The following is a 14,940-nucleotide window of genomic DNA, read 5'->3' on the forward strand; positions in this document are numbered from 1 at the left end:
GGGTGTTACGCAGACGAGGCGGGTTCTCAGGAGGGAACAGCCGCACTGACATTGCATTTGTGACGCACTTGAGCTCCGAGCTGCGAGGAGGGCGCGGCAGGCCCGCCCCGTTAGCACCGGCCCGGCCGGCGGAGGCCTCGCCGGCGCCCCGCCCTCTTCCGCCCTCGTTACGCAACTTCCTGGGGGCGTCATCCCTCAACTGCGCATCCTGTCGTCGGCTCGGGCGCTGAGGCTGCCGGGGACGCTCTGGCCGGGCCCGAGTGTGAGTAGCAGCTGCCGCCACCAATGAGCGAGCGCAGTGCGCGGAAGCCCCGGCTACGGCGGGGGGATTGTTGTGGTGACGTCAGGGGCGGGGGACGCGGGCGCCCCATTGGCTCAGGTTGGGCCGAGCGCCTGGCGCGGAACGGGTGGGGAGAGGCCCCGGTCCGGGCGGGCCATGGCCAGCACCGGCAGTCCCCTGGTGAGTCCGGGCGCGGGGAACGGCCCGCGGGCCAGGCGGGCCATGGCCAGCACCGGCAGCCCCCTGGTGAGTCCGCCCGGGGCTGCGGCCCTCGGGGTGCTGGGGGAATAAGTAGGCCCGGGCGTGAGGGCCGGCTCATGAGAGGCGGCCGCCCGTGCCCAGCGCTCTGGCGGCGGCGGGGTCGCGGTGGGCTTTCGCGAACGGCCCCGCCTCCTGCGCCCGCTGGAACAGGGCGGGGGAGCGGGCGCTGCCGCCCGTGGGGTCACTCTTGTCTCTGCTGCTCGCGGTCATTCGTCCGCCCCCCGCTCCTGGGTCGCCGCGGGACTCGCGGGAGGGCTCCGTTCTTCCCCGAGTGTGGTCCGTTCGTTGGAGGAGGTGAGGCCGATGGTGAAGGGGCCGCACCGCGGCCTCTCGCGGCCCTCCGTTTTCGGTTCCGGTACGGGGCGTTGGCGTGGCTATGCCGGGCCGTCTCCCGACGGGAGAACAGGTGTTGTTGCCCTGTGGGAGCTACCTGTCACTCTGTAATCGATTTCTTTTGTAGTAGGAAGAAACGCGTCAGGAAGATCGCGAGGGTCACAGTAGGACGCCGTTTCAAACGCTTTGTTTACCTTAGTCTGACAGCGTAAACTCGGTTTGTGTGCAGTGACATATCTAGAAGATGGAGTTGTAACTGGTATACAGACGTGGTAATGGTAAATCTTCTTTTGTGTTGTAAGTTATACAGCTCAGTTAGCATAGACATTCCCTCTTGAAAAGAAAAATAATCACCAGCTTTCACTCGTGTTGGCAAAACTACCTGGCAGTGATATGTTCCTTATCCTCGTGTGCATGCTGCTGTGCTTTTGGGTCTTGTGTTCTGTCAGTTGCAAGTTGCCAAGCTTCATTCTGCAACACTTAAAACCTTTTCATCATTTCGAATTGGCAAAGGAGGGGTTTTCTGTGGAGAATAGCACAGCAGTGTTGATTCTTGATATGCTGTTTCAGTATGTTCTCCTCTTCATGCTCAGTGATTTTTTTCATCAGGGTATTACACAAAATCATATTTATTGACTGAAGATATGAGAAGTACTGTGTGAATAACTCTACAGAGCACATAAATGCTACATTAAGAACTATGAGATAAATCAATTTTTGATTAATAAAGGAATTAGTTTTGCTTTCTAGTTGATACTGCTCTGTAAAGCTTCTTCTTAGCATCAGAGATGACTTTTGTTTACTTGGACTCTTAAACAGATAGTATGCTTCCATTTGTGTTTCTGCTCTTGCTTATTGCCCATCTTTTTTGGGTTTTTTTCTCAAAAATACTTGCATTTCTGTTCCTTTTCAATATACAGTTTAGGTCCTTGCCCATAAGACAACCATGCAGAGAGGGGAAAAATTAAGAACGCGACTGTTGACTATTTAGGTAAAAATTAGGATATTTTCTCAGGATAATTCTATTTAATTCCTTCTCTTCCATTCTATTTAATATTTTTCTGGTCTTGTGAGTGTACTGACAGGCAGTACCAGATACAGGTGGCCCAATTCAAATAACCTTTTTGTAATTAAGATGAGATCAAGTACGGGAAATCCAGTATTTCTGAGACTGAGCAAGTTACTGTTAATGTTTATGTGATGGAGTTAATGACATAATGAGTTCTGTGATGACTGAATTGTAAATGCGCAAGAGGGATTAGGGAGGGGAGGTGTGAATAGAGCACAGCTTTGAAAGGAACAGTCTAGGAATTCTCTGCCAAAACAGTTTTCTGTATTTTTGTATGCACAGACAATTCCTAAAATGTTCTATTATTTTCTGAAGATGTGACATAAGGAGGGAGTTGTACTTCTAAGAAGGAAAGTATTTTAGTGCAGCTTTAGTTGCGGATTCCAATGTGGTGTTAGTTATTTGCTGTTAATCTTATTTTATTTGGTCTCAAACCAAGAAGTGCTCTCCTCAAAATGAGGAGTCTGGAAGCATGGTAATTAACATTTTCATTTGCAGCAGCATCTTCACTGGACTGTTCAGCTGCACAAGCAGTTATTGGATTCTACCAGTGTTTCTGACCTGATAAAGCCTGTAGTGTAGTCATGAACCTGGCTGAACAAAATTGCTACCTTCTTTTTATTCTCCCAGTGGAACTAATATGAACTACACTCTTCAAATAACTGGGCTCACAGAGCTTACATAGAGTAAGTTTTTCATCTATCTTAAGAATTAGATTACACTATATTAAGAGTTCTGTTTGTAGTTATTTGTAGGTGTAAAACTTCCTGATACATATGTAGGGAAAACCCTTAAAGCCTATCTATATAATGTTCTCTTCTCCTCTTCTCCTTCTTTTCATCATAAAGCCATGGCTAGTCTTTATACTCATGTATGGGCTTTTAACTTGGATAGGTTTTCAGTAAATGTTCTAGGCATTACCAAAGCAGGCTGCAGGAATAGAAAATAGTAGAAGACACGGATGTTGAAAAGGTGCTCAAAGGTGGAAAAATCAGAAGTTTTAAGAGAAGCAGTTTTATATGCATTCATATTTCTAACATTAGAAGTTCTTAGAGCTAGTGGAAAGGACATGACCCACAGAATAATCTGAGTATAATAGGGATGTTCTACTAAACAATGATTCTACTGTGTGGGTAGGCTTTTTTTTAACAAATTTTTCTTTAGGTTATTGATCTATTACAGTGCCAGAAGTAAAGTTTAATTTAGCTCTTGAAACTCTACAGATAAATTACTGTAGCTGGGTGTTGTTAGATACCCTGAAGGCTCAGGCTTATTGCACGTTCCTAAAGCAGATCAGTTAGAAGGCAGCATTGCCAGAAAGTCTTGGAAAGGGATGCTGACTACTGAGGTACTTGCAGGAATTTTTGTACAGAATGCATGAAACCAGGGGCACAATCACTTTGTTAGACTGAAAATTGTAGTCAGCTGGCAAAATGATAAAAATAAATTTGGTCTGAGTATGTGAAATATTTTAGTAATACCTGTTTTTTAACAGTAAACTTGTATTTTTATTTATGCATTTGTCAAGAAAAGCTATACGGATTGGTTTAGAACTAGCACATTTATGGCATTCAGAAAATATGCGAATGACCTTAATTTAGAAAACACTATGTTTGAAAGATAAAATCCTTTTCCAAGTTCCTCATATTGGAGCTTTCCAAAGAATATGCATGATGCCAAGGAATTATTTCTGCTATTTCAAATGGAAAAAACTTTCTTTGCAAGTGGCCAGGTTAGATTATGTAAAGAAGGAAAAAAGGGGAAGAAGCAGATTTTCCTCCCTTCCCACTTCTCTTTCTGACATCTTATTTGCAGGCAAGCTTGTAGAAACTTACTGCAGTCTAAAGCACCTGAAAGGACTGTAAACAAAATACACAAAGCTAGCTATTTGGTCTAGAACCTTATTTTTCATGCCATATGAATTCTACTCAAAATTGCTGTAGGAAATAAGTGGTTTGCTGTGTGGTTAAATATTGAACTTGAGAATTGATTTCTGCTTTAAAAGACAAGCTGTAAATACTTCACTTGCAAATATTTTATAATTCTTTATGGTGAAAAATTGCAAGGATTAACTTGCTTAGCGCATTCTTTTAAAAGTACTAAATTCAGTGTTTGGTTCTTTAGTAATCCTGCAGGAATTGACGTTTCTTGACTGTGCCATGAATCCTTCGTACATACACTCTGTCTATATACTGCCACCTTGGTGTGTCTCTGTGCTTCTCTGTTCTCTTACCCCAAGCTGTTCTCTTTGCCTCCTCTAGCTGCTAGCAAGGAGCCTGGCATAGGAAGCCGTTTTGTGTTTGCTGGCCTGAGCCCCCATCTATGCCATGCAGCACCTGATTATCAGTGTGCCTTGTGAGGTAGCTGGTGGTGTATCCTGGGATCCAGACTATTGCAATCACAGACGGCTTTTGTTTTCTTGTGAGCTAGCCTAGATCTGTTTATGTTAAATTAATTCTCAGTGGTTTGTTTGCATTATAGCTGTTCAGGCCATAGGCTGACTTTAGGTTCTTGGAGATTTGAGTGGTTTCCTGTTTCTGATTTGTTTTGAAGTACTAGGCAGTGGAAAGAGGCCTTAAATAGTATGTCTCTGAAGATGATTGGAACTTAATGCTTTGCTTAGCAGTAGAGGAGGTTAGAGGGTAACTGGCTGATATGCAGGTTCTTATAAATCCTTTCATTAGCTTTAATCCCTACCTGATTTTGGAATTAGAATCTTGGAAGTCAGTGGCAAGAAATACCACTGTGTGTAAAGTGGTCAAATTTAGAGAAGGGTATTTGCATAAACTAAAATTTTGGATCAGCATTGCTTGGTATGTGAAAAAATAATTTCTCTAGAAGCGAAAATGGTCTTGTGGATAAAACGCCTTTATTCCCTAGAGGCCAAAACAATCTAAGAATGTAGAGGTGTTCTCTGTGCTTCTTTTTGCTAATATAATACGAAGCTGATATCCTCATTAATCACTTGTGGATGAACTCTGTTATGGATTTACTGCACAAAGCAAGAAATGACAGAAGACAAAAACTACTTCTGTTTACCCCTACTGCAGAGAGGTACCAGCCATTTTAGGTAAAATAGTATGTTTGAATAGGGGAAAGCTTGAAGTTTTCAAGCTTTCTCCTTCCATTAATTTGTACAGTCTTTAATCTTGAAATGTATTACCAGGACATGATTTTTAAAGCTCTTTTATTGTCTTTTAAATTATGGTTATTTCTATCAAGGTATTTTGTTAAGATATTTTTGGGGGGGAACAGTTTTATGCAGTACTTCAGTGAGTGCTTACCTTTCAGCATTAGAGAGATTTCAAATGACATTTTAAATAAAATTTAAGTTCTCTATGGTAATCTTTTGCATGTCATTTGATGATGAGGTTCGAAAGAGTGCTGATGCAGCTCTATGCAACCTAAATGCAAACCACTGCTACATGAGATCACAAGATTAATGTTTGATGTTAATGCTTTTTAAATATCTACAAATAACTAATACATAGAGTGGCATTTGTTTGCTGCAGTTTGACTTACTATTGTCTTCAAAGAACTCTATAGAAAATGTGTCCTGTTTTTTTGGGGGTTTTTTTTGAGAGAAGTGTTTGCTCTTAGAAGTCATGTTGAACTTCTGTCAAGCTGAAAGTGAGAGCAGAGTACATGTCTTTAAATACCTCCCAATTACTGTGATGTCTTAATATGGCTGTATGTATTTTGGTGTCAAAGTTAACCTGTTAAGTGGGTGAACAGTTAACGAGCTGTGTGATGCATTCAAAGTTACTCTGAGACTTGGCTTACTGTGAGTTTTTTCCTGTTCATTACATGCTTGATTTTATGTTACGGTAAAAAGATAGACTGGTAGCATCTAGTGACCTTTTCTAATGAACATTTTTTTCCTCTTTAGGCTAGTATTTTAATTATTTAAAGGCAATAATAATGTTGGCAGATAGATGTACTGTTGAATTCTTGAGATTATCTGACAAACTTGTAAACATATTCAAGGTGTATATAAAGAGAAATTGGCACGCAATGGAGTTTCATTAGTCAGTGTATTGTTTCTCTCTATACAGATACATGTACAATTGGTTAATGGGAAGAGGATGCTGTTGGTCAGCAGAAAGTCTGACAATCCATTTTTAGACAGACATCCAGAGCATAAATAGACATGAGCATATAAGGTCTGAGAAGTGATGTTTACTGCAGTTTATGAAAGCACACTATCCGTTATTGCTCTGTGTTTTCTTCATTGAGGGTGCTTCACTCTGGTGCAGCAACAGAATTTATGAAAGGAAAACTGGTGTTAAATATTGGTAGGGATCACACAATAATCATTACGCTTCCTGCAAACAGCTACTATATGGGATTGGTATTTATTGGTGCAAACTGTACTGTGCTCTCTGCACTGAAACGTGAGGCTTTTAGTTGGATTTTGTTACTCTGAATCAGTGGGTTTGTATCTTCCGTTTCTTGTACCTGAACTACACTGCTTTTGCCTGCAGTCTCATTTTAGGTACTATGAGGCAGAGTTTGAGGACATACATTCAGGCCCATCTAAGTATGTGACCTGATCAGTTGCTTTTTCTTTTGGAATATGCTGGAGCGCTCAGGGTGTGTTACACAGTAACCTTTGAACTGGAGACTGTCACAACTAGGTACTGGGGAACATAGAGAAGGTTAACTTTTTAATTGTGGGATATGAGGGGCAGGAGGCCAGTGGAAAAGCTGTGTGTAATATCTGTTAATTATCCCTTTATCCCTTCTGATGCTTTTTTTCAGATATGAGATGTGTGTCATATGCAGTTGGTGCATCTTTGTAAACCCTCTGAAACACCAGTGTGCCATGAAAAGAATATATTAAATATAGCTGCTTTGCTTTTTTTCTTTCACTTTAAAACTCTAGGTTGTCAGTGTTTAAATTGTAAGCAATACAAAATAAATTTCACTTTCAGAACTTTTGGCTTACATGACAAGGACAAAACAGTTTACAAAACAGCTCAGACCAGACCTGTCTAACTTAAACTGCTTTTAGCAGAATCTTGAGTTGTGCCAATCTTCTAGCTTATAGTCTCATTAGCATTATTTATAATCAAAACAAATGTACTAGTTGAGTTTTAAAGGTCGTGTTGCTTTGAGTAAAAAATACTTTCTGTTACCAAGGTCTGCTTCCAAAAAAATTAGCTTTATAAGTAGTTAGATGGAAGAGGTTTTATGATCATGTCTGCCCTATGTCTTGATGCAGCTTGAGATTCTGTAATAGTCAGCAGTCAGACTCAGTGTTATCAGACAGCTGAGAGGTCAGGATCCTGTTCATACTGATTTTCTTTGTAATAGATCTTGCTAGTAGAATTTCAGCAATAGCAAAGATGTTCTCAGTCACCTTCAGTGTTCAACATCCTGTCACCTAGTACAGAAGTAAAGGATATTGGAAGTTTTAGAAGCTCAGTCTCTAAAAGTACTTTTTGCTGTTGTCAGTGTTGATAGAATGGTCTCAGGAAAATAGTGTTGCAGATTTTGTGGTGGGAAAAAGCTACAGGATATGCAGTTGTGGTTGTAGTTGCTTTAGAGAAATGTGGTATGTGTTTAATGCATATAAATACATTAATAGTTGTAGTGATAGTGCAGTTGTCAAAATGCTGAATTGCAGAGGGAAAAGGTATAAGTCCTTTTGGGTGGCAGGGAAGAAAGGATCACATTTTTCCTATCTAGTAGGCTTTTTTTTGCATTGATTCCAGTTTACTTAAAGTTTACTTCTACTGTTTGCAGGCAAGTGGGGAGAAGAACAGTATTAGTACTCACTTAATGTATAAATAGAAGGAATCCTGTTTCTAGTTATTTAGTGAAAACTACTTGATGGAGATTTTGAAATGACTGTTTGATCTAAAATGCTACATATATTCAGCAGATTTGTTATTTTCTTCCTTGAAAGGTTTTCAGACTCAAGTGTGTTGCACTAAGAATGAAACTACATCTATATGAAAAAAAATGAAAAGGAGAACCCTTAAGAAATTGGGAAAGTAGTGTTAGAAACTAATTTTTAAAGATATAGAATGAATATATAAGTGGTTATCAGTATGGTCTGTGGTGATACATGACATGCAGTAGGTCAGTTCGTTGTTACCATCTGTGCTTTCACTGGCTGCCAGCTGAGAAATGTTGATAATTGCTAGAAGGAGAGCATCCTCAAGCTTCTGAGAACTGCAGATGCAGTTTAGAACATTTTAAATTTCAGTTACTGACTTTGTATCTCACTATAAAAATGTCTGCATCTGGCAGAAGAGGGATCTTAAGTCTGATTTTTACAAAAGAGTATGGCATAGGGTTACATCAGATTAGCTGGCCTGTATTCTGTCTTAGGCATATGTAAAAACCTATAGGTAGAGGCATATATGGTTTCTGCAGACATGTTTTTTGGAGCCTTTCAAAATAAAACTGAGAAGGTAAATAATACAGGACAAAATAGTGAAGAATATATGGAGTGTGAAAGGGCGAGTGTAGGAATTACCTTTTTCAGTAAACATTGAGGTGCAGACCTAGTTGCATAGTTCTGTCATTTCTTAGATAACTGATCTTTTTAAATCTACTGCATATTCCTCTGTCCTCCTTGTTCCTAATCTTGACTTTCCTTTGAGAAAGTCAGGGGACTAATTGATGTTATACCCTGGCCGAAAATAACCTTCTTTTCCTACAAAGTCCATTACTCCTGTCCCTTCCCTCAGGATTTTTCTGTACTTGATATTCATTGTGACTTAGTTTCAGCTACTGTGTAACGAAAAACACTGCATCCAGCACCTTTTCCCCCCTTTCTCACAGTGCTCTGATGCTTTTGTGGTGGATGTTTTTCTTGCTTGTTTGCTTTTTCAAGGTGATCTTGCTAGCTGCAGAATCTAATCAGACCCCCCACCCCCACCCCCCCTGCAATGCTGCTGCTTTATTTACCTGTAAAACCTCATTTGTGACTGGTGCCAGTTCATAATTTAGATCCCGATATTTAGTCTGTGTGTATGTGTGTTTTATTTACTGTATTTTATTTAATGGGATGGTTTTTATACTGTCATCACTTCAGTTGCTGAGCACTTATGCTTGTGTCAGTCATGCTGCAGTCTTGATGGGAAAGGGTACAATCTGTTTTTAATTCTAGCTAGTGTGTATCTTTAGACATGGCTGCGTGTGAGTAGATGTCTGAAGGAGAGGTGATTCATCTGGGATATGAAAATTCTGGGGACAATAGTTAGTCTGCAGAAGGAGTCAGCTAAAATATATGCATATAAGGCATAAAAGGAACTGTGACCTACAGCACATACACTTTAATGTGTATATGCATAATAATAGTAGCAGTTTTAGCAGTAAATAAAGGCAGCTTTTCTCTACTGCACAGAGCACAGCCAAGTGAGGAATCGCTTATTTCGGAGCTAGGTTCCTTAAGACCACGTGCATAAGTGAGTGCCAGTCCAATTCCCTTCCAAAGTGGTTTCTGACAAAAATGCAGAAAACAGTTTCAAATTGAAATTCATGAGGTAAAAAAAATTCATTTTGTGAGAAGTAATTTTTAATTTGGTAACATGGTGTATGTTACAGACTTTCTGACATGATTGTAGAATACATGTGTTTTGAGATTAGGTGATTTTAATTAAGTCATAGTTTCATTCTGCTGGATATATGTTAGAATACTGAGATTTTTAAAATGGTGTTAACTTTCTTAAATAGTTCTTCTTGAATGTCTACAATTTTTTTTTTTGTTTTGTTACTGATAGTTTAGCAGAGCTTTCCTGTTTGTTTGTATTTCCTGGCCAATTTCAAGTAAAACATCAGAAGCAGTCCCTGACAGACTAATTGTGGCGTATTACCAAAAGGGGCAGAAAGCAACTTCACAAGGTTCCTTGATCTTACTTAGGGAAAATTGATAAAAGGGTACCAAATGGCAATTTGCTTTGTATAATACATTATTCAGTTTTAGGAGTGTGTAATCTTGTGTTCGCTGTTTTCTGGCCTATATCTGTTCTTTTTGTTTTGCTGTTGGATTGTCTTTATGTGGCCATATGTACAATTTAAGTAGTGTAATCTCCCTTGTCTTAAAAGGTCATGAGCCAGAGTATTCTTCAAAAAAAGTTTTAGGTGTTGCTAATTCTTAAACCTTCCACCTGATCTGCCTTTTTATGTTATGTCCTTCCTCAATGTGTGCTAAAGAGAGATACTACCAGAGAAAGTGAAATTCTGAGTAAAAAATTAAGAATGTGTCCTTTGTTTCCATTAAAGTTTTCATGTGTTCATTTAGAGTTCATTGTAACTTGGATCTCTGAACTAATGTTACTGGTACATACAGGTGTTTATTGTATGACTACAAATTTAAGGTCATGTTATTCGTAGGAGAAGATGCCATGAAATTTAATAACTTGGTGTTAGGTGCATTTTTTTGAGTTTAAAAAAAGCATTCTTGAATTAAAGTGTTCAGACGTTTGACCTATGGCTATATGACAGCATGACCTAAAAAGAGTTATTTATCAAATTGAAGTTAAAAAGAGTTATTTATCAAATTGTTGCCATTTCCAACATAAATAATTTTATTCCCTCCTAAAGAGATTTTTAATGGTAACCCTTTCAGAGAAGAATTTTTATGATCCTTGTATGGAAATAAAGTACAGTTGTGCATGGTAATTATGTCAGGTATGGGAATAATTGTTTCATTTTCTCTTTTCAGTATGATGCTGTTCCAATCCAGTCAAGTGTGGTGTTATGCTCCTGTTCATCCCCTTCAATGGTGAGGAACCAAGCAGACTCCAGCACTCCACCTGTCATTTCCGCTTGTGGCAGCAGACAGGGATCTAACATGGAGGGCACAGCACCTGAATCAAGATCTAATTCAAACTCCTTGCAGCAACATACAGAACAGCAGCCTCCACAACCTCGAAAGAAACGACCTGATGACTTCAAATTTGGCAAAATTCTTGGTGAAGGATCTTTTTCAACGGTAACTTTACTTTTTATAAGAAGTGACAGATATCTTAGATAAACTTGAAAATTTGTTGTGTAAGATTGATGAGATTGAAATGTGGGGAGAACAGCTTGAAGAGTAAATGAATAGGACTTAGTGGATTTAAGCTTAACTATTAAAATTAAGTGTCACCCTAAATATGGGTGGTGGTTTTTTTTTTTTAAGCTCCTCTTAAATTGATCAAAAGTCCTGTTGTATCCTAACGACTTGACGCTTGGATGTTTAATCAACAATGCTTCCTAATGTAAGTGGGATAGCCATTATAGGTATGTAAAAGGTTTGATATAAAGGATTGGAACTGATCTAGGAGCTTGTGGTAAAAACTATGTGATGTCCTGTCTGTGGCAGGAGGTACTGCCAGTTGCTTTCAAAAGAAAGAGCACTGGTACTTCTCCAGTATTCTTACTCAGCCCCTGGTCCTTGAGGATTTAGTGAGTCACAGTCAGTATGTTTGTGTTCAGTAGCCTTAAAAGACTTGTTTCTCACATCCACAGCATTGCACAAAAATTAATTACTTAAGTGTTACCTTAATTAATCCATGAAGCATTTAATACTTTCATTTGATGGTTTGGTAGTTTCCCACTCCTAAGACAATAATATTTCTATGTCTTTTTCATATGATACTTGTTGTGCACAGTTTTTGTTTGTAGGTCTCTAAATGTTGGGGTTTTCTGGTTCTTCCAGTACAGCCTACTGTAGTGTTTAGGATGCAGGCCTCTAGTACTTGTCAAAAGTAGTTTGCACTCAAACATGTAGTTTGCATAATTTGCAGGTTTCCCTAAAGCATCCAAGGGAGTTGTTGTGGTTTGGGTATACCAGGACACTTTGCTTCAGTAGTACACTTTTCATTTCTGCTTTTGGTCTCTGAAAGTTTTTGCCATGTTCCATGTAGATAGAGAAGTTCATAGGGCTTAGCCCAGACTCTGAATAAACTTTGTCCAGCACTCTGCTACCTGTCTCCCTGGATGGCAGCACAACCCTCTGATGTATCAACTTCAGAGCATTTGATCTGTAGGGCGTGTATCTTTATATTGTCATCAAAACATCTTGTTAAAAAGCATATGATTTGTTCATGTTAAACACGGTTGTAGACTCAGAGATCTGACTGTACTCCCCAAGATCCTCACCAATATTCTAACTAAAAAGTGTTTATCTCAAAAAATAGGTGCCCTCATATTACCATATATCCAATGACAGCTTCAGATTAAAAAATATTTTCTCAAAGGTCATAATGAATATATTCCATTTTCTTGGACTTCTGTTAAGCTACCACAAGCTCTTACCAAATGCTAGGGCTGCATTTTAAATTCAACAGAGATACACATGATGTGGCTTCAGGGCTTTTCTTCAGAGCACTCTCCAATTTTGTGGGATCTTCTTCTGCAGCTGCAACTTCTTGGACCCATGCCTGATATACACAAACACACAAATACAGGGCCTTCTCCTTGTTGTTCTGCTCTTTTAAATTAATGAGAATCTACTTGCTTTGTAGACAGATTCAGGCTTCTTTCAGAATAATATCTGTTATTGGTGGAAAAATTGTAGTTTTCATGATTGAGGAGGCATGTTGTGTAGCTCACCTCCTTCAATGTAGTGGATACATATATATTCCACCTTGGTTTTGTCTCCACCTATAAATGAGGCATTTCTTAAAAACAGAAGCTCTAAAGAAGTATGATTGTCTGACCAAAACCAGTTCTTAAATGCAGATTGAATCTCTAGCAGCCTGAAGTATTTAAGTTTAGAGTGGGGCTTGGGCATGATGTATGCCAGGTATGTTGGCAGTTATTTCTGCTTTGTAGCCTCTGAGGGTTCTTTGCTGTACCTATCTACCCTTTCTCTCCCCTTCCTTTGATTTGGGATGTTTGACTACATTTCTTGCCTTGCTGTTGTCTGAATTTGCAACTTACACATTTACATGTTCTGTGAATGCTTTTGTTTTTCTGTTAGTTTTATGGTTTTTTTTTTTTTTAAAGCTGTCCAGTTAATGTCTAATTTCTTTCTATAGAATTTACATTCCTTATTGATATTACTTCTTCCCATAGGGTGGAAAAGATTCAAGTCCCTGATAAGAGACATTGTATTAATATGTAGCTCTGTGGTGTTTTCTGTTTGTTTTTTGTGCATATCTACTGTGGTTTTCTGGATTATTAGTTAAGAGGAAGTTAAGATTTATGGTGTGCTCAGATCTGATTGGTGAGGAAGGGGCTTGAGGGTACCAAAGTACTCCTGCTATCAGGTAAGTGCTCAGTGTACCTAGAACACCACTGTTCAATATCAATGTATGTGGGTAATACCTGTGAAATACAGTGGTAAAAAGTTGGATACAGTGCAGGACTGGAAGAGAGTCAGTCTTTAGCTTAATTTGCCAAGTTAAATTTTCATCTGTGTCAGCTGATACCTTCTGCCACCTGAGTATGGTCTCTGTGTATGTGGGGTTTTATTTAATAACTGCCTTTTATACTGACCTGCTTTCAGAAGCTTTCATGGTAGATATGGTTGATGAAACCCGGTTACAAAAATTAGAAAAGTTAATAACATTTTCATTCAGCTGCACATCTTATCTAGTGTTACGTGTGTACACAGAAGGATCTCAAAAATTCCTTATGCAGAGAGGCAGATGTTAACAGATTGGTTGTTTGCAACATTTCTAATAGAAATTTTCATTGATGAAATACTGTAAATGACAATGTGGTTTTAGGAGATGAAATTTTAAAGAAAGTTAAGGCTGTCTGTTACTACTGAACCGAGGTCAATTTTCTGCTACTGAAGAGTGCAGCTGCATGCACTTCTTTCATCTGAAAAAATGCCTTATTTAGATTTCCTAAATACCTAACATTTAGCATCGGGTGTGTGTAGTAGTATTTTGGAGAACTCTGTTATAACTGATTTTGCAAGGGATTAGAAGCAAAAAAAGTTTTAGGTGTTGCTGATTCTTAAACTTCCACCTGATCTGCCTTTTTATGTTATGTCCTTCCTCAATGTGTGCTAAAGAGAGATACTACCAGAGAAAGTGAAATTCTGAGTAAAAAATTAAGAATGTGTCCTTTGTTTCCATTAAAGTTTTCATGTGTTCATTTAGAGTTCATTGTAACTTGGATCTCTGAACTAATGTTACTGGTACATACAGGTGTTTATTGTATGACTACAAATTTAAGGTCATGTTATTCGTAGGAGAAGATGCCATGAAATTTAATAACTTGGTGTTAGGTGCATTTTTTTGAGTTTAAAAAAAGCATTCTTGAATTAAAGTGTTCAGACGTTTGACCTATGGCTATATGACAGCATGACCTAAAAAGAGTTATTTATCAAATTGAAGTTAAAAAGAGTTATTTATCAAATTGTTGCCATTTCCAACATAAATAATTTTATTCCCTCCTGGTGCAGTGATTAAAAAAAATGGTGTGAAGTTGAGATTTTAGCAAGGTGTTGAAATGGATATAAATTTAAAATGAGAAAAACAAAGAACTGTACTCATCTATTGTTACAAGGTTATTGGTTGCATTCATGCAAGAAGACTTTTCACATTGTCTCTAAAATTGCCTTTTATATAGAGCTCTGTATTGAAAACGAGCCTTGTGTTCCTCCAGAAGCATTTCTCTTTAAAAATGTAAATCTACTGGCCTGAAATTTCATCCCTTGCTTCTACTAATTGGAAATCTTCTGTTCCTTTTATTTAAAGCTTTTTATTAACAAACTGTTGTTTGTTAGAGTTCTGTCTTGAGAGTTCTGTCTCACTTCTTGCTTTTGCTTGTTTGGATAAAATTTATCTTTCAGTATTTGCCATCTGTATTAAGGAAAGTATGATGACAATTATTTTTATAAGTATTCCTCAGTGTACTTGTTGCTTTTTGTTTCCCCCTTTAAGAAAATTTGGCAGTTTACTTTGATTTACATTACAGTCTTCAGAATTCTTCTGGGAAAAAATATTCGGTATTTACACTCTTACATGTGTAAGTCTTTTGGCAAACAGACATTGGTTGGCTGAACTGAGTTTCTGCAGAAGTCTTGCTGAAGCCAGCA

General features: G+C 38.7%; 1 protein-coding gene and 1 long non-coding RNA gene across 9 annotated transcripts in view; one reads left to right on the forward strand and one right to left on the reverse strand.

Moving 5' to 3' along the window:
• The first annotated feature begins 142 nt into the window (after window positions 1-142).
• The window catches only part of PDPK1 (3-phosphoinositide dependent protein kinase 1), a 31,975-nt gene continuing 17,177 nt past the window's right edge, over window positions 143-14,940 (forward strand). Inside the window, exons 1-4 of one of the 8 annotated variants that reach the window (XM_038151012.1) lie at window positions 370-526; window positions 1,002-1,152; window positions 1,795-1,865; window positions 10,624-10,893. In XM_038151012.1, coding sequence (XP_038006940.1) covers window positions 10,681-10,893 — 213 coding nt within the window. In that variant the 5' untranslated portion in view covers window positions 370-526; window positions 1,002-1,152; window positions 1,795-1,865; window positions 10,624-10,680. Of the gene's footprint in view, window positions 263-284; window positions 527-1,001; window positions 1,153-1,794; window positions 1,866-10,623; window positions 10,894-14,940 lie in introns of those variants that run through there. The other 7 variants (XM_038151011.1, XM_038151010.1, XM_038151009.1 and 4 more) reach the window with 7 other exon arrangements.
• LOC119706862 lies at window positions 5,502-14,609 on the reverse strand. The gene is made up of 2 exons (XR_005258619.1): window positions 13,866-14,609; window positions 5,502-10,066 (listed from the first exon to the last, which is right to left on the reverse strand). It is a non-coding gene; the product is annotated as an uncharacterized LOC119706862 (long non-coding RNA).

This window comes from Motacilla alba, chromosome 14 (genome assembly GCF_015832195.1).
Source record: "Motacilla alba alba isolate MOTALB_02 chromosome 14, Motacilla_alba_V1.0_pri, whole genome shotgun sequence".
NCBI lineage: Eukaryota > Metazoa > Chordata > Aves > Passeriformes > Motacillidae > Motacilla > Motacilla alba.